The sequence below is a fragment of the Accipiter gentilis genome, unplaced genomic scaffold, assembly GCF_929443795.1.
Source record: "Accipiter gentilis unplaced genomic scaffold, bAccGen1.1, whole genome shotgun sequence".
In the NCBI taxonomy this organism is placed as follows: Eukaryota; Metazoa; Chordata; class Aves; order Accipitriformes; family Accipitridae; genus Astur; species Astur gentilis.
In genome coordinates, this window is record NW_026060956.1 from 32,377 (window position 1) to 54,326 (window position 21,950).

The 21,950-nt window shown below is 58.7% G+C and overlaps 1 protein-coding gene across 1 annotated transcript; it reads right to left on the bottom strand.

Moving 5' to 3' along the window:
• Positions 1-6,975: 6,975 nt before the first annotated feature.
• Positions 6,976-21,542, bottom strand: LOC126037171 (myosin-6). Its single transcript, XM_049797444.1, has 38 exons — positions 21,269-21,542; positions 20,460-20,603; positions 19,377-19,533; positions 19,190-19,217; positions 18,980-19,088; positions 18,795-18,887; positions 18,622-18,685; positions 18,425-18,523; positions 18,158-18,261; positions 17,237-17,375; positions 16,867-17,135; positions 16,358-16,528; positions 15,903-16,212; positions 15,723-15,796; positions 15,498-15,585; positions 15,297-15,414; positions 15,087-15,210; positions 14,799-14,935; positions 14,589-14,715; positions 14,347-14,475; positions 14,015-14,257; positions 13,583-13,759; positions 13,336-13,481; positions 13,163-13,253; positions 12,223-12,612; positions 12,011-12,137; positions 11,789-11,907; positions 11,089-11,285; positions 10,607-10,790; positions 10,184-10,349; positions 9,982-10,106; positions 9,591-9,899; positions 9,263-9,466; positions 8,994-9,119; positions 8,617-8,892; positions 7,886-7,981; positions 7,132-7,266; positions 6,976-7,047 (listed from the first exon to the last, which is right to left on the bottom strand). The coding sequence occupies exons 1-38, from the start codon at positions 21,467-21,469 to the stop codon at positions 7,027-7,029; spliced, it is 5,817 nt and encodes a 1,938-aa protein (XP_049653401.1). The 5' UTR covers positions 21,470-21,542; the 3' UTR covers positions 6,976-7,026.
• Positions 21,543-21,950: the final 408 nt, after the last annotated feature.

The following is a 21,950-nucleotide window of genomic DNA, read 5'->3' on the forward strand; positions in this document are numbered from 1 at the left end:
TTGCCTTTGATCGTCCCCAGTAATTGCTTGGATGTTCGTCAGGTCTCTGGCTACCTTCTAAAACCTTTGTCCAATTAGTTACTCTCTCACCAGCTTGGCGAACTGCTTCTGTTAATTGTTGAATGGCAGCTGGGTGAGCCCCAGCTCCTTCTGGGGTTGCGAGATTCCATCGTGGATCTTGTTCGGGCCATGGGTTTAACCCTTGGCCTCTCCGAGCAATTTCCCTATCCTTTTGGAAAATCTTCTCTCTTTCCTCGGCCTGAAATAATTCTCGCATCAGAGTCGTCATATCATTCCAGTGGGTTTGTCCAGAGAAATATCCATTGGTCTCTTTCTCTCTTGTGTCCTAGAGTCCCATCTGGGTCGCCAGTTCTGTTAAAGGATTTTCAGTCATGGGTTTCTCTCGGTTTGCTTTATTAACAGCTCAGAGTTGGGCCACCACCGCAGTGAATGGCAACCTTCCAAAACTTTCCCAATCTTATATAGCTTTTTACCACCCACTGTCCCAGTCCAAAGTCTTTGTAATTTTCCAGTCGATCTCTGCTCCCCTGTCGTTATCATTCATCATCTTGTCTCATCAGTTCTCGTGTCCCGGTTCTTCTGAAGTGAGCGGTCGTAGGCAGAAGGTCTCGGGTCACCACAGTCACTTATCTTCTTACACGTCAAAGATCACCTTTGCATTTCTGAAAATCACTCAGGCTGTTCTGTTAATTTGTCTAGTTCTAAAGTGAATCACTTACTCCCACGTCTTAGGTCTGAGATGGACGATCCTTCTTCTGTTGCTTCAGCTTGGCTGGGTTTTAGGCCAGCCATGGATGGGGAGACACATGGGACAAATAATCGGCTTATGCATGTTGTTTTATAAGCACCTGCATTCTATTGATCACATCTAAACCCATTTCTAATCATTAGTTATATGTCTAATGAATATTCTTAGAAATAATGAGGCTTAAGGCCTAGTTCCTTTTACAGCTGTGTGGACAGCCACGTCGATAGCGTTTTGTGGAGACGATTGGATCCGTGTGGCAGGGGCTGTTGAGGGGCGGTGAAGCGGATTTGACTCTAAGGTGTTAAGGCTTGGATGTGATGGGCTTAAAGTTTGGCCATTATTTTTTTTTTCCTTTATGGCAGGTTGCAGTTGGACTCCAGATGGTATTCCTAGATGGAATCGAGACTTCTGGAATTGTTAAGCTCTTGCTCTGTAGCCAGGTGACTTGTTCAATATATTTTTTTTGAGACGTGGAGGGACAAGATGCGTGCCATGGAGCAACAGAGGAGGGGAGCGGAGCGCTGCGAGAAAGTGGGTCCGTGAGGGAGTCGGAGGGAAGATGCGGCTGATGGCTCTGCGAGATTGCCTTGCTTTGCGTTTTATTGGTCTGTATTTGTTTTTTTCTTGGGTTGTTTTGGTCTGTACTTCTATTGGCTGTCACGTGAGGCTGTCTTGCGTTGTGTTGGTTTGTGTTCTACCGCTCTGTGCTTGTATTGACCGCAATGTGAGAGTCTCTTGCATTGGCCCTGACTTGTGTTTTGTCTGGTACGGCAGCGCCCCGAGTTGTTTTGCCTTGACTGAGATAAGAGTACTGCCTCGTACGGCATTATATTGGCGTGTGAATTGCATGGCTCTATGTTTGTGTGTGTATTGTATGGCACGGCAGAGAGAGCACAGGGGGTTAAATGACTTTGGGTTCTTTGCATGCGAGGAGTCGAGTGGATCGCAGTTGGGTCGTGAAGTCACGTAGGGTAAGGCAGTACCTGGGCAATGGTGTTCATATTGTTTACGCGGACACTTTGTGGCAAGCCTCTAGAAATGGTCAAGGCCTTGCGTGACGGGCCTGGCAGTGATCGGTAACTTTGGGACAGCTCTGTGTTTGTGACGATCTGGTTTTTCAAGTGCCATGGAGGACGCTGACTGTGAGGATGAGTTATTTTTGGAAGAGGTGGGAAGCAGGCGAGGGGAGCGCTGGAGGATTTTTTTGGTCAAGGATGAAGTGTCTATTCAACAGTTTTGTGTGTTGTTTTTGCAGGTGATCACGGGGCACGAGGCGGTTGAAGGAACCTTGCGTTTAGGTGACGTGGCTGCTATGGACGTTGGACTGTGACAGGTAGCACTGTCGTATCGAAGTAGCGGGTTGAAAATGCACGGGTGGTGGAGATGATGGTGTGTGTTGAAATGTTGGTGTAACGGAAGGGTAGTTTGTGGGGAGTTTGGAAGGAGGTTGGGCTCGGGCTGGGGTTTTTGCAGGCAGGGCGATTTTTGTCAAGGCTCCTGGGAACAGCGTTCCTGTGGAGCGCTCCCCTGGAAAGTGGCAATTGCTGGGCAGTGCAGGGAAATATGTTGTTCAGTGGATGATCTTTGGAAGACAGTTGAGGATTTTGCAGGCGAAGGGTGTGTGGAGTTGGACTAGATGGCCAGCGTTGAGGAGGCCAGGGTTGTGAAGTGCATGGGTGTAACCGTATTTTTCCGTGGTGGGTTTGTAAAATCTTTGGGTGGTCTTTGTAGTTTGTGATGTAATGATATTTTTCAATTTTTATTTTTGTGCCTAGGTGTGGAAGTGGACAGTCTGTCAAGAAGAGCGGAGCTCGCTCGTTTTCTGCTCGGGAACAGGGATCGTGGAGGTAATGTAACCTCGGTGAGGAGAACTTCTGAACGTGGAGCAATAGAGGTAATGGGAGTGAGGAATGTGAAAAAGACCACTCTGCAGAGAATCACAGGCACTAAATAGTGGCAATTCTTCTTAAGGTAATGCTAAATTTTTGGAGTTTAAATGTATTTGTAAAAATAATGATTAAAAGGGGAATAAACGTAACAGTGGCAAATATTTGACCAATGAGGCCGTAACTATTTTCTGTACATCGTGGTAAAAGTACATTATAGAATTGGACTGTAAATACTGACATAGCTGAAGGTACTTGGAGTCAGTAATGGACAAAATGAAACAATAAAAATAAAATGAAAAAAAGACAGGTAATTAGGTCTCCCCGTGAGAATCACAGTACTAATGGCAATCACAAAGGCAAGTGCAGAGCGCAGTGTGCGCGTTTAGTGCCTGTAGGTAAACTTAGCTGTTGAAGTAAGTGAAAGTGTCCGTTAGAATTAGGCATCCGAGGGAGAGTTGTAGATACCTAGAGGTAAATGTAGCTGCGGCTGGGTTAATAGAAAGGGTGCGCACTAGCGGCTCTAGTAGTTGCGCAGCTTTGAAATTGGCTCTGCAGCCGCGTAACTGTGAAACGGGATCGGTAACTGCGTAGCTTTGAAATTTGCTCGGGTTCTATGCATCGCCGAAATTTGCTCGGGTTCTGTGTGTCGCCGAAATGGGCTCAGTCAATGTGTAACTTTTCTCAAAGGAGCTGAGGCACTGTGTAACTCTGAAATGGGCTTGGTCACTGGATAATATGTGTATAACATCTGGGTTTTTTTCATTCTGTATCTCACTGTCCCAGTTCTCCTTCCTGCTGTTCTCTTTCTCTGACCCTTTGTGGTGCTCCCTGCTCCTTTTATTCATGTCCTCTGTCTCTCTGCAGGGTTCCTAATACCTCTCTTTCTCCAACCTCCTGTGCTTCTCACAGTCTCTCCCTCTCATCATTATTCTCGTCCGTCACTCTGTCTTACTTTCTGTCCCATCGTATCATGTTGTATCTGTCCCTCCTGCTTTTTTCTCCATCTGTCCAGATCCCTGTCCTTTTTTTCTTCTATTGCTGTCCCTCTGCCCTTTCTTGCTACATCTCTGTTCTGCTCCCTAGAATAAAATGGAATCAAATAGAATCAAATCATTAAATTTGGAAAGGACCTCTAAGATACTTAAGTCCAACCATCAATCCAACACCACCATGCCCACTAAGTCATGTCCCAAAGTGCCACATCGACACATTTTTTGAACACCTCCAGGGATGGTGACTCCACCACTTCCTTGGGCAGCCTGTTCCAATGCCTGGCAACCCTCTCAGTAAAGAAATTTTTCCTAATATCCAACCTAAACCTCCCTTGCCACAACTTGGGTCCGTTTCCTCTCCTCCTATCCCTAGTTACTTGATAGTAGAGACCAGCACCCACCTCGCTACATCCTCCTTTTGGGTAGTTGTAGAGAGCGATGACGTCTCCCCTCAGCCTCCTCTTCTCCAGACTAAACCACCCCAGTTCCCTCAGCTGCTCCTCATAAGTTCTCCAGACCCTTCTCCTTGTTCTCCAGAGCCTTCACCACCTTGGTTGCCCTTCTCTGGACACGCTCCAGCACCTCAACGTCTTTCCTGTAACGAGGGACCCAAAACTGAACCCAGGACTCGAGGTGTGACCTCAGCAGCGGTCACAGCACGTTGGTCCACAGAGGCATTGATCTTGGCAAGAATGTCTCATTGACAGTATTACATGAATAATATATCGCATGTTTGTGTCTTAACACTACAGTCATCCACTCTGGAAACCTTAATTTGCATAAAGTTTGTAACCTTGAATTGGTGCTTGTTTAGGTATTTTCAAAAAGAATTATTTAATATTGTTGTTTGAGCATTTTACATGCCTTGCTTTATGTTAACAATGAATACTTGGGCCATGCAAATAGTAGTTGCTGTGCAAATGAATACTTCTCTGTGTTCATCCCATTTTCCTTTGGCAAGTTCTCAGAAGTGAGTACATCAGAGTGAATCTGTCTACAGACAGTCAGCTGGACATCAGGATAAATCTGTTAAATGTCTATTTCCAAAACAAGTGTTTGCCTGGTATTAGGTGGATTCACTTTCTCTGAACACTTGGTACTAATATGGCTTGTACTGCCCTTCAACACTGCCCTTTGTGGTGTCACTGTAAAAGGCAACAGCAAAAAGTACAGGGAGGCAACCACCTCCCTGCTCCTGGTGGCCACACTATTTCTGATGCAGGCCAGGACGCTGTTGGCCTTCTTGGCCACCTGGGCACGCTGCTCGCTCATCTTCAGCCGGCTGTCAACCAGCACCCCCAGGTCTTTTTCTGCTGGGCAGCTTTCCAGCCGCTCTTCCCCAAGCCCGTAGCGCTGCACGGGGTTGTTGTGACCCAAGTGCAGGACCCGGCACTTGGCCTTGTTGAACCTCGTACAAGTGGCCTTGGCCCATTGATCCAGACTGTCCAGAACTCTCTGTAGAGCCTTCCTACCCTCAAGCAGATCAACTCTCCCTCCAAACTTACTGAGGGTGTCCTCGATCCCTTCATCCAGATCATTGATAAAGATATTAAACAGAACTGGCCCCAACACCGAACCCTGGGGAACACCAGTATTTACCTGCCACCAACCAGATTTAAGTCCATTCACAACAACCCTTTCGGCTCATCCACCCAGCCAGTTTTTCGCCCAGTGAAGTGTACACTTGTCCAAGCCATGAGACGCCAGCTTCTCAAGCAGTATGCCATGAGAGAGAGTCAAAGGCCTTGCTGAAGTCCAGGTAGACAACATCCACAGCCTTTTCCTCATCCACTAAGGCGGGTCACCTCGTCATAGAAGGAGATCAGGTTGGCCAAGCAGGACCTACCTTTTGTAAACCCATGCTGAGTGGGCCTGATCCCCTTCTTATCCTGGATTTGCCATGTGAGTGCTCTCAAGACAAACCGTTCCATAATCTTCCCTGGTACTGAGGTCAGGCTGACAGGCCCGTAGTTCCCCAGATCCTCCCTCCGACCCTTCTTATAAATGGGAGTCACATTGGCAAGCCTCCAGTCCTCTGGGACCTCCCCTGTTGACCAGGATCACCGATAGATGATGGAGAGTGGCTCGGCAAGGACCTCAGTACTCTTGGATGAATCCCATCAGGTCCCATAGATTTGTGAGTGTCCAGATGGCGTAGTAGGTCCCTAACTAATTCCTCCTGGATCAAGGGGGGGTATGTTCTGCTCTTCATCCTCACCTTCCAGCTCAAGGGGTGGAGTACCCTGAGGATAACTGGTCTCTCTATTAAAGACTGAGGCAAAGGCCGCATTAAGTACCTCAGCCTTTTCCTCATCTCTGGTGGCAATGTTTCCTTCTGTATCCACTAAAGGACAGATATTCTCCTTGGATTTCTTTTTATTGTTAACATAGTTGTAAAAACATTTCTGTTGTCTCTTACAATAGTGGCCAGATTGAGTTCTAGCTGAGCTTTTGCCTTTCTAATTTTCTCTCTGTATGACCTAACAAGATCCCTGTACTCCTCCTGAGTTGCCCACCCTTTCCTCCAGAGATGATTAACTCTCCTTTTTTTCTTGACTCCTAGCAAAGGCTCCCCGTTCATTTTCCTCAGCAGTTTGACTTGTGGCACATGGGAACAGCGTGGCCCTGAGCCATTAAGATTTCCTTCTTAAAGAATGTCCATCCCTCCTGGACCCCTATGGAGGGATGGTGGGACGTGGGGAGATGGTGGGACGTTCAGGAGATGGTGGGGCATGGAGGACAGGACAGCGTGGGGCAGACATTGGCACCTGCAGCGGGATAAGCCGCATCCTTGGGAGTCATTAGGTTCCAGAGGGGGATCTCCAAACTCTGCCCCACACATGTGGGTCACAACTGCTGCCCCCCCACCCTCCAGTGCCCTGCTCTCCCTCCCCAGCCCCGCATCTGCCCCCGGGGGTGTCTCTCCCCACGTGTGGCCGTGGGATCGGGGTGGGGCAGGTGGTGGTTGTGTTGCGCTGTGGGTCAGGTTGTGGAGCGCCGTGGGGCACATTGAGTTGCGCCATGGGGCAGGTTGGGGTTGAGGTGCACCATGGGGCAGGTTGGGGTTGACTTGCGCCATGGGGCAGGTCGAGGCTGTGGGGCACAGTGGGTCACGTCGTGTTGCACCATGGGGCGCGCTGTGTGTTGCACGGCGGTCAGCCATCTTGTGTCAGCTCCCTCCACCTTGCAGATGCCACACCGTGGGACCGTTGGCGTCACGCCATGGGGCAACCCTTGCCTCCCCCCCTCCCCCCCCAAAGCAGCCCCAAACCAACCGCTGCTGCTTGATGCTTTTTATTGGCCCACTGAGGTTGTGGGGCTGGGAGGGAGTGTGGGGCAGTTAGGGGTCTGGGGGGACGGTTGGAGGGCCAGAGCTTCACTCCTCGTTGAGGCCCTTCTGGTAGAGAAAGAGAAGAAGGGCGCATGAGCGTGGGGCAAGGGGGCGGCCATGGGGTGGCCGTGGGGCAGGGGAAAGTCCCACCTTGGCGCCGATGTCGCGACTCTTGGCCCGCAGCTTGTTGACCTGGGACTCGGCGATGTCGGCGCGCTCCTCCGCCTCGTCCAGCTCGTGCTGCGCCTTGCGGAACTTGGCCAGGTTGGTGTTGGCCTGTTCCTCCTGGGGGCGGGGGGGTGGAGAGGGCAGGGGGGGCGTCAGTGGGGCTGGCCCCCATCCATCTGTCCATCTGTCCCACCTGCCACCTGTCCAGCTGTCCTACCGGCCGTCCAGCTGTCCATCTCTCTGTGCTTCTTAGTGTTCCCTCTGTGGCACCATCTAGCCAAGCATCCCGCCTTCCAGCAGCTCCTCATCCAATCAACCATCCAACTAGCCATCTACTCAACCTTCCAGCCATCTGTCTATCCAGCCACCCATCCATCCTTCTAGCCACTTGTCCCACCGTCCAGGCACTCAACTGTCCATCTGTCCCACCTCCCATCCCCCCAAGCAACCCGGGTTGGATCCTTCCAGCCCGTCATTCAACCATCCAACCTTCCATCCAACCAACCAACCAACCAACCGTCTGTCCCACCTCCCATCCATCCAACCAACCTTCATCCATCCCACCGTCATCCCTCCGTCCCACCCTCCATCTCTCCCTTGCCCCACCCTCCCCACCCCTTGACCGCACCATGTCCAGGTCCCCTGGGACTCCCCACACCCTCTCCTGCGCCTCAGCCCCGCCCCATTCCATCCTAGGGCGTGGCCCCACGGCCGCCCCACCCCCCCCAGCGCTCACCGCCTCCTCCGCCTGCCGCTTGTAGGCCTTGACCTTCAGCTGGAGCTTGTCCACCAGGTCCTGCAGCCGGACCAGGTTCTTGCGGTCCTCCTCCGTCTGCCAGGTGAGACACGTGTGGGTCAGGACCCAGACCCATCCGTGCTCTGGGGCACCACGAGAGCAATTAGGGTCAGGAGACGATTAACGATGTTCTGGGGGGGGTGGAGCGGAACCCCTCGAGATCTGTGGGTCGTCTCGGCTATGGGGCAGAAGGTGGGGTTGACCCCCAGGGTGAAGGTGGCTTCTTGGCCCTGCGGAGGTCGGTCCCACGTGAGGTTCTGGGTCGCGCGAAGACCCTGGGGATGCTGGGAGGGCGGGAGGTGGCCTGGGGGGCTCATGGCCACCGGGTCACCTGTGTTCTAGGTCGTGCTACGGCACCGGACATGGAAGCAGTGGGTGGTCTAGGTAACCCGTGTCCCCTGGCCACCGGGTCAGCCACGTTCTAGGTCATGCTACAGTGTTGGACACGGAGGCAGTGGGTGGTCTGGGTAACCCGTGTCCCCTGGCCACCGGGTCAACCACGTTCTAGGTCATGCTACAGTGTTGGACATGGAGGCAGTGGGTGGTCTGGGTAACCCGTGTCCCCTGGCCACCGGGTCAGCCGCGTTCTAGGTCGTGCTACGGCATCGACCGTAGATCGCTGTGGCCGCGGGGCCGGCGGGCGACCCTCCGGGCCACCCCAGGCGCCCCACCTGGTAGCTGAGCTCCTTGACGCGCCGCTCGGACTTGCGGAGGCCCTTGACGCTCTCGGCGTTACGCTTCTGCTCGGCCTCCAGCTCGTTCTCCAGCTCCCTGACGCGGGCCTCCAGCTTCTGCAGCTGCTTCTTGCCCCCCTTGAGGGCCAACTGCTCGGCCTCGTCCAACCGCAGCTGCAGGTCCTTGATGGTCTGCTCCATGTTCTTCTTCATTCTCTCCAGGTGGGCGCTGGTGTCCTGCTCCTTCTTCAGCTCCTCGGCCATCATGGCCGCCTGCCCGAGGAGAGAAGTGATGGGAGGAGGCGGCCCCGGGCACCTTCTCCGTCCCCCTGGCCCGAAGGCGTCTGAGGCACGGGTCCCCCCGCGGCACTCACGTCGGTGATGGCCTTCTTGGCCTTCTCCTCGGCGTTCCTGCACTCCTGGACGGCCTCTTCCACCTCCGCCTGCAGCTGGGAGATGTCGCCCTCCATCTTCTTCTTCTGGTTGATGAGGCTGGTGTTCTGGAGACGGCAGAGCGGCTCTCGGGAGGTGGCCGTGGGGCTTCACCCGGAGGTCTCGGCGACCCGACCCAGAAGCCGCCCGCGCCCCCGGTTTCTCCAGGGTCGGAGAGGACTTCTCTCCTGGGAGCTCCGGGAGGTCTCACCTGCGAGTGGAGGAGCTGGACCCTCTCGCTGGCCTCGATCAGCTCCTGCTCGGCCAACTTGCGGGCCCTCTCGCTCTGCTCCACCGCTGCCCGCAGCTCCTCCAGCTCCGACTGCAGGAGGTTGTTCCTCCGCTCCGCGATGGCGACGTTCTCCTTCAGGTCCTCGTTGACCCGCACCGCGTCATCCAACTGCAGCTGCGTGTCCTGCCGGGCGGCGCGGGGAGGGGACGACGGTGAGCGGGGAGGGTGGGGAAGGGGGGGCCGCCGCCGCGGGGCGGTGGGAAGGGCGACGCCTCGCCTCCTCGCGGGACGGCCGTCCGACGGGTACCTTGAGGTAGCCCTGCAAGGTCTTGACTTGCTTCTGGGCCTCGGCGGCCAGGCGGTTGGCGTGGCCGAGCTGCAGCTCCATCTCGTTGAGGTCGCCCTCCATCTTCTTCTTCAGCCTCAGGGCCTCGTTGCGGCTCCGGGTCTCGGCGTCCAGCGAGGTCTGCAGCGAGTCCACCGCCCGCAGGTGGTTGCGCTTGGCCTGCTCCGTCTCCTCGTCCTTCTCGGCCAGCTTGCGCTCGTAGTCCGCCTTCACCTGGTTGAACTCCAGCTGGGCCCTCAGGATCTTGCCCTCCTCGTGCTCCAGAGAGGCCTGGGGGACACGGAGAGGACGTCGAGGACCCCGCAGGAGACCGGGAGAAGACGGGGAGGCGTGGGGACGCGCCTCGGCTCACCTCAGCCTCCTCCAGCGCGGCTTGGAGCTCCAGCTTCTCGGCGTCCAGCTGCTTCCGCACCTTCTCCAGCTCGTGGATGGTCTTATGGCTGGCGCCCAGCTGCTCCGTCAGGTCCGAGATCTCCTCTGCGCGGGGGAGATCCCGCCGGGTCACGTGGACGGCGGCGGGGAAGAGCGGGGTGGGACGTGCCCCGCGGTCTCACCTTGGAGGTTCTTGTTCTCCCTCTTGAAGGTCTCCAGGTGCTCGAGCGACTCCTCGTAGGCGTTCTTCAGCTTGAAGAGCTCGGTGCTGAGGGACCTGGCCTCCTTCTGCGACGCCTCCAGCTCCGTCTGCGACTCCTCGAACTTCTGCTTCCACTCGGACAAGATCTATGGGGACACCACCAGGACCCTCGTCACCAGCTGCTTCCCCCACGAAGAACCCTCTCTTCATCCTCCTCCTCTCCCCAGCAGTCTCCTGGTGGGACTCGAAGCTCTGCCGAAACACGGCCCTTGAGAGTTGCCCACCTTTCTTCTGGGCTGCTTCTCCTGCCCGTCTTTGGCGGGTACGACGGGTGGGCCCTATGTCTCTCTGCCCCCTTCCCACCCTCCTCCTCCTCCTCCCACCCGTCCTCGGTGCCCCCAACCTTGTCAAAGTTCCTCTGCTTCTTGTCCAGGGCGGCAGCCGCTGCGTTCGACCGCTCCAGGTCCGCCATGAGGTCTTCGATCTCATTCTGCAGCCGGTGCTTGGTCTTCTCCAGGGAGGAGCACTTGGCGTTGACCGCCTCCACCGCCTCCTCGGCCTCCTGCAGCCGCTGGGCCAGCTTCTTCCTACCGGGCAGAGGGGAGAAACCTACGCGTGACCCCGCCAGCCCAGCCGGTTGGTCACCCGCAAAACGAAGACGTTTGAGAGGAAGACGGCGGTAGGACTCGTGAGGGTCATGGACGGTCTAGGTTCCTCAGAACGGGTTTTTAGTCCCCAAATTGGGCTCTAGATCTACCGAGCGTGAAGCAGCCCAACGTCCTGGGTGGCGGCTGCTTGAGGGAAGAGGGGCGGTGACGGCCGGCAAGACCGAGCGGGTCCCACCACCCACGGCAGAGCCTCAGCACCCATGGGGAGATGACTCACTTGGCCTCCTCCAGCTCCTCGGTGCGCTGGATGGCGTCCGTCTCGTACTTGGTCCGCCACTGCGCCACCTCGGAGTTGGCCTTGGAGAGCGAGCGCTGGAGCTCGGCCTTGGCCTCCGTCTCCTCCTCGTACTGCTCCCGCAGCAGGTCGCAGTCGTGCCGGGCCGACTGGAGGGCGTGGGCCAGCGCGTTCTTGGCCTGGGCGGGGAGGGCGAGGAGAAGGTGGGACCGCTGGGTCCACGTCAACTGGAGCCCTCTTGGGGTTCTCCAACCCACTAAGAGCTGCTCTTCATCTCCCCGACCTTCTGTAGACCCACCCAACCTCCTCGGGACCAACCCAACCTTTTGTAGACCTTCTGTAGACCCACCCAACCTCCTGTGGACCAACCCAACCCAACCTCTCTAGACCCACCCAACTGTCTTTAGGCCGGCCCGGTTTGACTTCACCCACTCCGATGCCACCCGACTGCCTGCAGACCAACCCAACTGCCTCCCAGCTGACCTGCTCGGCTCAACCTGTCCGCCGTTAGACCAACACCACCCAACTGAACCGCTCTGGGATGGAACCGCCCAACCCACCCAAGCCTGAACGTGACTCCTTTTGGCTGCTACCGCTAGGAGGGAGAAGGAGAAGGAGACCTCGTCCTGGGGCCCCCTGAAGACCCCCTGATCTCGGCCCCCCCCTCCCCCCCGAACCTCACCTTCATCTCCTCCTCCAGCTGCCTCTTCAGGTCCTCCATCTGCTGGGTGTAGGACTGCTTGCCCCTGGTGAGCTGCGAGATGAGGGCCTCCTTCTCCTCCAGCTGGCGGGACAGCTCTCCTGCCGAGGTATGGGAGGTCTTTAGGGGCAGGGTGGGGGGCAGAAGATGTCGGGCGGGGGCTGAAGATGTGGGGTGGGGGGTGCCATGGGTCAGGGATCCCACCGTTCTCGGTCTGGAGCTTGGCCCGTTGGGTGCTGGTGTCGTTGAGAGCTCGTTGGGTCTCCTCTAGCTTGGCCCGGTGCTCGGCTGCCTGGTCCTCCATGGTGCGGGAGACCTTCTCCATGCCGACCTTGGATGAGCAGAGGATGGAGAGGGGGATGAAGCAGGAAGCTGAGGGCCACGGTGATGAGATGTCCACCTCGGCCGCCTCCTACCTTGGCCTTGATCAGCTGCTCCATGTTGGAGCTGAGGTCATCCAGCTCCAGCTTGAGCTCGCTCTTCTCCTTCTCCAGCTTCTGCTTGACACGCTGCAGGTTGTCGATCTGCTCGCTGAGCTCGGCCACGCTGTCGGCGTGCTTCTTGCGCAGCGCGGCGGCCGTGGCCTCGTGCTGCAGCGTGGCCTCCTCCAGGTCCCGCCGCATCTTCTGGAACTCCGCCTCCCGCTTCTTGTTGAGCTCGATCTGCACCGAGGTGGCGCCGCCCGCCTCCTCCAGCCGCTCGCTGATCTCCTCCAGCTCCCGCGACAGGTCCGAGCGCAGCTTCTCCACCTTGGCCCTGCCCGTCCGCTCTGCCTCCAGCTCCTCCTCCAGCTCCTCGATCCGCGCCTGTGGCCCGGGGACAGGGACAGCGTCGTCTTGCTCGACTCCGCCCAACTCATCCGCTCGATTCAACCCAACAGGCTGGAGACTCTTCAACCCAACTATGTTGATACTCCTCAACTCAACGCAGCTCAACTCAACAGCTGGAGACTCTTCCTCTCAAGTCAGCCCAACCAGCTGGAGACTCTTCAATCCAACTCAGCTCAACCCAACCAGCTGGAGACTCTTCAACCCAACTCGGCTCAACCCAACCAGCTGGAGACTCTTCAACCCAACCAGCTGGAGACTCTTCAACCCAACTGGCTGGAGAATCTTCAACTCAACAAAGCTCAACCCAACTGGCTGGAGACTCTTCAACCCAACTAGCTGGATACTTTTCAACTCAACACAGCTCAACCCAACCAACTGGAGACTCTTCCTCTCAAGTCAGCCCAACCAGCTGGAGACTCTTCAACCCAACCCAAGTCAACCCAACAGCTTGGAGACTCTTCAACCCAGCCCAAGCAGCTGGAGGCTCTTCAGCCCAACCCAAGCGGGCAGAGACTAGATCTCTCACCTGCAGCTCTTTCAGTTTCTTCTGGAGCTGCAGGGCCAGTGCCTGCTCGTCCTCCATCTTGCTGTTCTGCTGGTGGATCTCAAACTCTTTCCTGCAGAGGGAGGCGGAGAGCGCTGAGGTCCCTGCCTGCGCCCCCTGACCGGCTCGGACGGGGGTGGAAGGTCCAGCCTCACTTCTTGAGCTTCTCCTCCAGCTGCTGCTTGTCGTTCTCCAGATCCATGATGTTCTCCTGGGTCAGCTTCAAGTCGCCTTCCAGCTTCCTCTTGGCCCGTTCCAGGTCCATCCGTATCTTCTTCTCCTGCTCCAGAGAGCCTTCAAGCTGCGTGGAAACACAGAAATGGGGAGAAACCTCCAGTTTTTGTCACCTCTGCCCCGGGAAGCTCCTCAGCAGTGCCCGTGGTGGGACTGGCCCACACTCACATCGTCCACTTGCTGCTCCAGCTTGACTTTGGCCTTCGTCAAGGTGTTGACCTTGTCTTCCTCCGCCTGCAGGTCGTCCAGCGTTTGCTGGTGAGCTTCCTGCAGGGCCTTCTTCTCCTTCGTCAGCTTGGCGATGGTCTCGTCCAGCCCGGCCATCTCCTCGGTGAGGTTCTTGACCTGCAGGAGGAGCAACATCAGGCCTCCAGCTTGGTGCCAGAGGTAGGGTAGACCTGGGGGAGGTTGCTGTTGGCCTTGGCCAATGAGGCTGCTTCAGTGCGGGAGAACCCAGCCAGCCTTGGGGCTTCTTGATGTAGCCCAACCCAACCAGCCTTGGGTCTTCCCAACCCAACTAGCCTTGGGTTTTCCCAACCAACCAGGCTAAGCTGACTTGAGTCCCCTCAGCTCAGGGTCGAGGCCTCTCCCCGCCCTCACCTTGTTCTCGGTGGCGTGTTTCTCCTTCTCCACCTTGGCCAAAGTCAGCTCCAGGTCATCGATGTCCTTCTTTAGCTCCGAGCACTCGTCCTCCAACTTCCTCTTCTTGGCTGTCAGCTCGGCGTTCATCTCCTCCTCGTCCTCCAGCCGCTCCGTCAGCTCCTTCACCTTGGCCTCCAGCTGGATCTTGTTCTTGATCAGCTGGTCGCAGCGCTCCTCGGCGTCATTGAGGTTGTCCTGCTCCTGTGTTGGGGTGGCGGGTGAGGCGCAGCATCCCCGGCAGGGCGGCGGTCGCCCCCTCAATGTGGTTTTGGGGGGGTGACCTCACTCACGGCCTGCACTTGGAGCTGAAGGTCGTTCTTCTCCTGCAGCAGCGAGACCATCTTCTCCTCCAGCTCCTTCCGCCGGGCCTCTGACTTCTCCAGGGCCTCCTTCAGCCGCCCAAACTCCTCCTTCATGGTCTGCGCCCGAGCCCAGGAGACCAATAGTGACATCCGATCCCCTCCGTCCCTCAATCCCACCCAATGTGTGTCATTGGTTATCCCATCCCGCCTGGCTCGTGACCTCCTCCAACCTGCATCTCCTTCTCCGTCTCGGCGCTCTTCAGCAAGGGCTTGATCTTGAAGTAGAGCTTCATCCACGGCCAGTTCTTCACCCCCATGAAGGCCCTGACGTTCCACTGGATCACCAGCAGCGCGTCCCTATGGTGAGGACACAGACGCCATGGACCCGGTGACCTGCCGGAGGCCCCTCCCCGAGCAGAAAGCCCCGCCCCCCCTCTCACCGACGCTCCAGGATCTTCTTGAACTCGATGCGCATGAGCTGACCCCGGGCCTGAGCCTGGATGCGGGTGATGATGCGAGAGAGGCGCTCATCCCGCATCTCCTCCAGCAGCCCCAGCAGCCCGGCCTTGAAGAAGACCTGGGGGAAGAAGGAGGCGGGTTGATGGGGAAGGGTCGGCGGAAGGCTGGAGGGGCCAAGGGGTGGACAGAAGGATGGAGAGGGCTGTCGATGGGCGGGTGGAGATGGGGGCGGTGGTCCCTGAGCCCTCTGGGAGACCACACGACCTCACCTTGGTGTGCCCAAACTTGTACTGGTTGTGGTCGATGTCAATGGAGCCCAGGAGCTTCTCGGCGCCCTTGCGGCTGTCGATGAACTGCCCCTCGGGGATGGCTGCGGGGTTCAGGATGCGGTACCTGGGGGCGGGAGAGGGCGGGATGCCCCCGAATCAGCCCTGGTGGGGTTGTCTGCCCCCTCCCCGCATCTTCTCCTCCATGCCTACCGCTGGCGGAAGTCCCCGTAGAGGATGCGGTTGGGGAAGCCCTTGCGGCAGATGCGGATGCCCTCCAGCACCCCGTTGCAGCGGAGCTGGTGCATCACCAGGGGGTTGTCCATCACGCCTGGTGGGGGGGTAGGTGGGCGGGGTCAGGCGGGAGCCACACCCACCACCCCTGTCCCCCTCCCCGCCCTTCTTTTCTCTCACCCGGCGCCTTCCGCTCGTTAGGGATGAGGCAGCGGACGAAGTGGGGGTGGGTGGTCTTGAGGTTGGCCATCAGCTTGTTGAGGTTCTCCTGGTGAGGAGGGAGGAGAGAAGAGGCTGACCGATGGGCTGGCAGGGAAGGAGCTGGGGGGGTGGTGCGACCGTCCTCCCTGCGGGGGGGTCGTCCTCCCTCTACCCCACAGCAGGCCCACCACGTAGGGTCCTCACCCGGTGCAAGGCTGAGACGGTCTGGAAGGAGGAACCTTTCTTCTTGGCTCCTTTCCCCTTCCCTCCATCACCACCTGGGGAAAAGAGGGGTGGGGTGAGGCAGGAGAGGAGGCGACTCTCATGGGCGACCGTCTTCTCCAGCCGCCCGTCTCTCCATCGGCCCACCGCCCATCCACCCACCGGCATCTGCCCCGGCGTAGTTGGAGAAGAGGTTGGCCAAGAGCTTGAGGGCCGACTTCTGGTAGAGCCCCACCACCGTCTCGTTGAGGGGGTCCTTGTTCTTCTCCAGCCACCCCAGGATGTTGTAGTCCACCGTGCCGGCGTAGTGGATGAGCGAGAAGTGGGCCTCTGGCTTCCCCTTGACGTTGCGCGGCTTCCCAAAGTTGGCCGACTTGCCCAGGTGGTTGTCGTAGAGCTTGGCCTTGAAGGTCATGTCTGAGGCCTTGGGGAACATGCACTCCTCCTCCAGGATGGACATGATCCCCATGGGCTGGGGAGGAGACGACCTCGTCGGCCACGGAGGATGCCGAGCGCCACCCAGCCGGCCACCGTCGGGGTCCCTGGCGAGCTCCGACGGGAAGGATCCTTCTCCGGGAGCCCCCTCCGCCCCCAGGAGGCCCCGGGGGAGGCGGTACCTTCTCGATGAGGTCGATGCAGGCCTGGAGGTCCATGCCGAAGTCGATGAACTCCCACTCGATCCCCTCCTTCTTGTACTCCTCCTGCTCCAGCACGAACATGTGGTGGTTGAAGAACTGCTGCAGCTTCTCGTTAGTGAAGTTGATGCAGAGCTGCTCGAAGCTGTTGAACTGGAGGGAGGGGATGGCCCAGAGGGTCAACATATCACCCAATGGGATCAACAGGGTCACTGCAACACCCAATGGGATCAAGGCAACACCCAGCGGGATAAATGGGGCCACTGCAACACCCAGTGGGGTCAACTGAACACCCAATGGAGTCAACGGAACGCCCAACAGGGTCAACAGGATCAACTCAACACCCAACAGGGTGAACACAACGCCCAAAGAGGCCAAATTTCCAACAGAGGTCAACGGGAAGCTTAAGGAGATGGCCTCAACAGCCAAGAGGAAGAAGCCAACCCCCAAGAAGAGCGACCCAACCACCCTGTGGCCCCCTCAAGCCTCACGTCAAAGATCTCAAAGCCGGCGATGTCCAGCACGCCGATGAAGTACTGACGCGGCTGCTTGGTCTCCAGCGAGTTGTTGATCCTCACCACCATCCAGTTGAACATCTTCTCGTAGACGGCCTTGGCCAACGCCCCGATGGAGTAGTACACCTGCTGGACATTCTGCCCCTTGGTGACGTACTCATTGCCCACCTTCACCCGAGGGTGGCACAACCCCTTGAGGAGATCAGCCGAGTTCAGCCCCATCAGGTAGGCCGACTTGTCGGCATCTGCAGAGCACAGAGAAGACAAGTCGCGGTCAGGTCCCACCTCGCCCCCAGCTCGGAGGAAGCCCAGGGACCCCAAAACCCACATGTCCTTTCTGCCCCACCTTCGGTGCCGTCCGGCTCCGCCTGCTCCTCCCGTTGCTTCTGCTTGAACTTCATGTTGCCGAAGTGCATGATGGCGCCCGTCAGCTTGTAGACGCCGGCCTTCTCCTCGGCGGTGAAGCCCAGGACATCGAAAGCGCTCTGCGGGGTGGGTGGAGGGGGCTCGGGAGAGGGCCCGGCCGCCCCCACCGCTGAGCCCAGGGGACGTCCGTCTGCTGGCTGCTGTCTGTGCGTCCTTCCCATCTTCCTGCTCATCAGCCTGTCCAGCCATCCACTTGAAGGACTCATCCATGGACACATCCATCCATCCATCCATGGACTCATCTACCCATGGACTCCTCCATCCGTCCATGGATACTTCTGTCCATGCGTGGACTCATCCATCCATCCATCCATCCATCCATCCATCCTTCTTGGAACTCCTCCATGCATCAAAGGACTTCTCCATTCATCCATCCATGGACTCCTCCTTCCATCCATCCATGGACTCATCTACCCATGGATTCCTCCATCCATCCATGGATACATCTGTCCATCCGTGGACTCATCCATCCATCTATGCATCCTTCTAAGGACTCCTCCATCCATCCATGGCCTTCTCCCACTGTCCATCCATGGACTCATCTACCCACAGACTCTTCCATCCATCCAGGAACTCCTCCATCCATCCATGCAAGGACTCCTCCATCCACCCAAGGACTCACCCACCCAAGGACTCATCCATCTACCTCCACCTCCACCCAACCCCCCTCCTCACATCCTACCTTCTGTCCCTCACCCACCTCCTCCCCTCCCCTCCACCCTTCCCACCCTTCCCTTCCTCCTCTCCTCCACCCACCCGCCTTCTGCCAGCTCAACTCTCCACCCGGCCCTTTGCCTTCTCCTCGGCCGGGGGATGTCCACCTGCCCACCCCACCGCTTACATCGGTTGCCAACAGCTCTTCTGAGTCGTCGATGGAGGCCACGGTCACCTCTCCTTGGGAGGCGTAGCTGTAGTCGTAGGGGTTGTTGGTGATGAGAAGCATCTCTGCTCCGCGGCGGCCGAGGATGGAGACCAAAAATGAGCGTTTCCGGCGGCCCGATGGCCCCAAATTGTCCTTGATCGCCCCAAGGACGAGCGGACGAGCAGAGGAGATGAGGAAGGAGAAGACCCGACGCTGAGTGTGGCGCCGACCGTCTGCCCAACTCACCCAGCAGCTCCGGCTTCTTGTTGGAGAGGATCTGGTAGAAGATGTGGTAGTTCCTCTCAGCCTTCAGCTGGAAGATGACGCGGGACTTCTCCAGGAGGTCTGGGGTGGGGATGGAGAGGAGGTGGGCGGGGCTGGGAGGAGGAGACGGACGGACAGACGGATGACGGCCAACCAGACGTCCTCCTCAACCCACTCACACGTCTCGATGTCGGCCGACGCCAACTTCCCGGTGGCCCCGAAATGGATCCGGATGAACTTGCCCTGGGAGAGCGGCGGCATGAGATGGAGGTGGCCACCTTCTGCCAGCGAGCCCCGCCCCGTCGACCCCGCCCCATCATAGACCCCGCCCCATAGACCCCGCCCCACTCACGAATCGGGACGAGTTGTCGTTGCGGACGGTCTTGGCGTTGCCGAAGGCCTCCAGGGCGGGGTTGGCCTGGATGATCTGGTCCTCCAGGGTCCCCTGGTGATAGGGGGGGTGGGACACATAGACAGTGGGGCTGGGGCCAGGTGTGAACACCGTTGGGGGAAGCTCCCTGCCCCCCGAGGACCCACCTTGCTGCTATTGGCCGCCTCCTTTTTGCGGTCGCCAATGGCAGCGATGCTGGCGAAGTATTGGATGACCCTCTTGGTGTTGACCGTCTTCCCCGCCCCGGATTCTCCGCTGGGGGAAAGTGACGGAGAGATGTTGGAGAACATCATGGTGGCTTCTCCATCCCACCCCACCGCTATGGGGCGGGGCCTTGGGGGGGGGCGGGGACTTACGTGATGAGGATGGACTGGTTCTCTCGGTCTGCGGGAGAAAGGAGGAGGAGGAGTCAGGTGGGACGAAGTCGGGGGAGATGTTTGGGGTTGAGGTTCTCCAGCCTCTCAGGGCAGGAGCAGGTCTAGGTGGGGACCCCTTTTTTGGGGTGGGGTCTTCTACTTTGGGGTCCCGGCGGGAGGTCCCTACCCGTCAGCATGTTCTGGTAGGCGTTGTCGGAGATGGAGAAGATGTGGGGCGGAGCTTCACTCCGTTTCTTGCCCCGGTAGGCGGCCACCACCTCGGCGTTGTAGACGGGCAACCACTTGTAGGGGTTGACCGTCACGCAGAAGAGCCCCGAGTAGGTCTGGAGAAGGGGCGGGTGGGTCAGGGCCACCGGGTGCCACCCCACCAGGAGGGGACATCCCGGGTCTGGGTGGCCCGAGGGGGGTGGGGATGGGACATCCTGGGTTTGGGTGGTTTTTGGGGTCTTGGGATGGGACATCCTGGTTTTGGGTGGCCCTGGGGGTCTTGGGATGGGACATCTTGGCTCTGGGTGGCTTGAGGGCTGCAGGGATGGGACATCTTGAGTCTGGGTGGCCCTTGGGGTCTAGGGTTGGGGCATCTTGGGTTTGGGTGGCTTGAGGGGTCGAGGGTTGGGACATCTTGGGTCTCGGGATGGGACATCTTGGATCTGGAGATAGGACATCTTGGTTTTGGGTGGCCCTTGGGGTCCAGGGATGGAACATCTTGGCTCTGGGTGGTTTGAGGGGTCTTGGGATGGGACAACTTGGGTCCAGGGATGGGACATTTTGGGTTTGGGTGGCCAATGGGGTCCGGGGATGGGACATCTTGGTTTTGGGTGGCCCTTAGGGTCTTGGCTTGGGACATCTTGGCTCAGGGTGGCTTGAGGGGTCTTGGCTTGGGACAGCTTGGGTCTGGGGATGGGACATCTTGGTTTTGCGTGGCCCCTGGGGTCTTGGGTTGGGACATCTTGGGTCTGGGTGGCCCTTGGTGTCCAGGGATGGGACATCTGGGGTCCAGGAATGGGACATCTTGGCTCTGGGTGGCTCACGGGCATCTGGAGAAGGGCCACCAAGTTCTAGGTGGCCCAAAGTCCATGGGGCAGCCACACCAGGTTCTAGGTGACCCATAGACTCTCTGGAAGGACCATCCAGTTCTAGGTCCCCCAAGAGTTTTAGGGAAGGGTCACCAGCTTCCATCCAGCCCCGAGGCTATGGAGAGAGCCCCGCCCCATCCCCAGGTGCCCCAGGGGCTTGTGGGAAGGCTCACGTAGATCATCCAGGCAGCGTAGCGCTCCTTGAGGTTGTAGAGGACGGCGGGCTCGTGGAGGAAGGTCAGCATGGCCATGTCCTCGATCTTGTCGAACTTGGGCGGGTTCTGCTGGTGGACGTCGGCCTCTTTCACCGTCACGGTCTGCGGGGGGGGGACAGACACGGACACACCCACACACCGGGGGGGTTGGGCGTGCCCCATAGGTTGGGGGACGGTCTGGGGGTGGGGGTGGTCTCCCATGGGTTGGGGGGTGTCCAGTGGGTGCGAGGTTGTCCTCATGGGTTGGGGGGTCTCCCATGGCTTGGGGGGTCTTCCATGAGTTTGGGGGTTCCCCATGGGACAGGGGTTGTCTTCATGGGTTGAGGGGGTCTTCCATGGGTTGGGGGGTGTCAGCATGGGTTGGGGGTCTCCCACAGATTGGGGGGTTTTCCATGGGTTGTGGGTGTCCTGATGGCTTGGGGGGGGTCTTCCATGGGTTGGGGGGTGTCCAGTGGGTGCGGGGTTGTCCTTATGCGTTGGGGGGTCTTTCATGAGTTTGGGGGTTCTCCATGGGATGGGGCCGTCTTCCATGGGTGGGGGCATGGGCTGTCTCCCCTGGGTTGGAGGGCGCCCCCTATGGGTTGGGAGGTCCCCGCATGGCTTCTTCCCCCCCCGTGGTTGCCCCCCCCATGGGTTGTTCCCTACGGGCCTCGTTGCCATGTCCACCCCCTCGCCCCCCCCAACCTTCCCCCCCATTAACCCTTTGCCCCCCAAATCCCCTTCACCCCCCCCCCATTAACCCCTCGTGCCCCGCCTCCTCTTCCCACCTCTCCCAGCTCGGTCTGGACGGTGACGTCCCCCCCCTGCCGCCCCACCACCCGTCCCCGGACGAACTCCTGCTGGGGGTGGGGGACGAAGCACTCGCTGCGGGGGTCGAAGGGCCGCGTCTGCGCCGCCAGCCGCTCCCGCTCCCCCTGACGCAGGTACGGGGCTGCCGCCCCCAACGCCGCCATCGCCGCCTCCTCCATCCTGACCCACGGCGAGGCCCCGCGTCACGGGGGGGTTGGCCCCTAGAGCCACCCCACGGCCGCCGTGCCCGGACCCCCCTGCCCCAACTCCCCTCGCCGGGCGGAGACCCCCCCAGAGCCGTGCTGGGACCCCCAGAGCCACGTCTGGCCCCATAGCGACGTCTGGCCCCATGCCCAGACCCCTATAGCCACCCCCAGCCCCACACACAGACCCCCCCCCCCCGCCCCATAGTGATGCCTGGACCCCCCCCATAGCGATGTCTGGCCCCATGCCCAGACCCCCATAGACATGCCTAGACCCCTATAGCCCCCCCCAGCCCCCCACGCAGAGCTCCCCCTGCCCCATAGCCATGCCCGGAACCCCATTGCGACGTCTGGCCCCATAGCAATGCCCTGACCCCCATAGCGATGCCTGGACCCCCACAGCGACGTCTGACCCCGTGCCCAGAACCCCATAGCCTCCCCCAGCCCCACACACAGA

Excerpts from the sequence above, each read along its gene's own strand:
- LOC126037171 (XM_049797444.1), bottom strand. The coding sequence starts at position 21,469 with ATGGAGGAGGCGGCGATGGCGGCGTTGGGGGCGGCAGCCCCGTACCTG. Across the intron at positions 9,900-9,981 it reads CCGCGCTGGAGGAGGCTGAG|GCCTCTCTGGAGCACGAGGA; the intron begins GTGAGCCGAGGC and ends CGTGTCCCCCAG. Across the intron at positions 7,982-8,616 it reads TCAAGGAGCTCAGCTACCAG|ACGGAGGAGGACCGCAAGAA; the intron begins GTGGGGCGCCTG and ends CTCACCTGGCAG.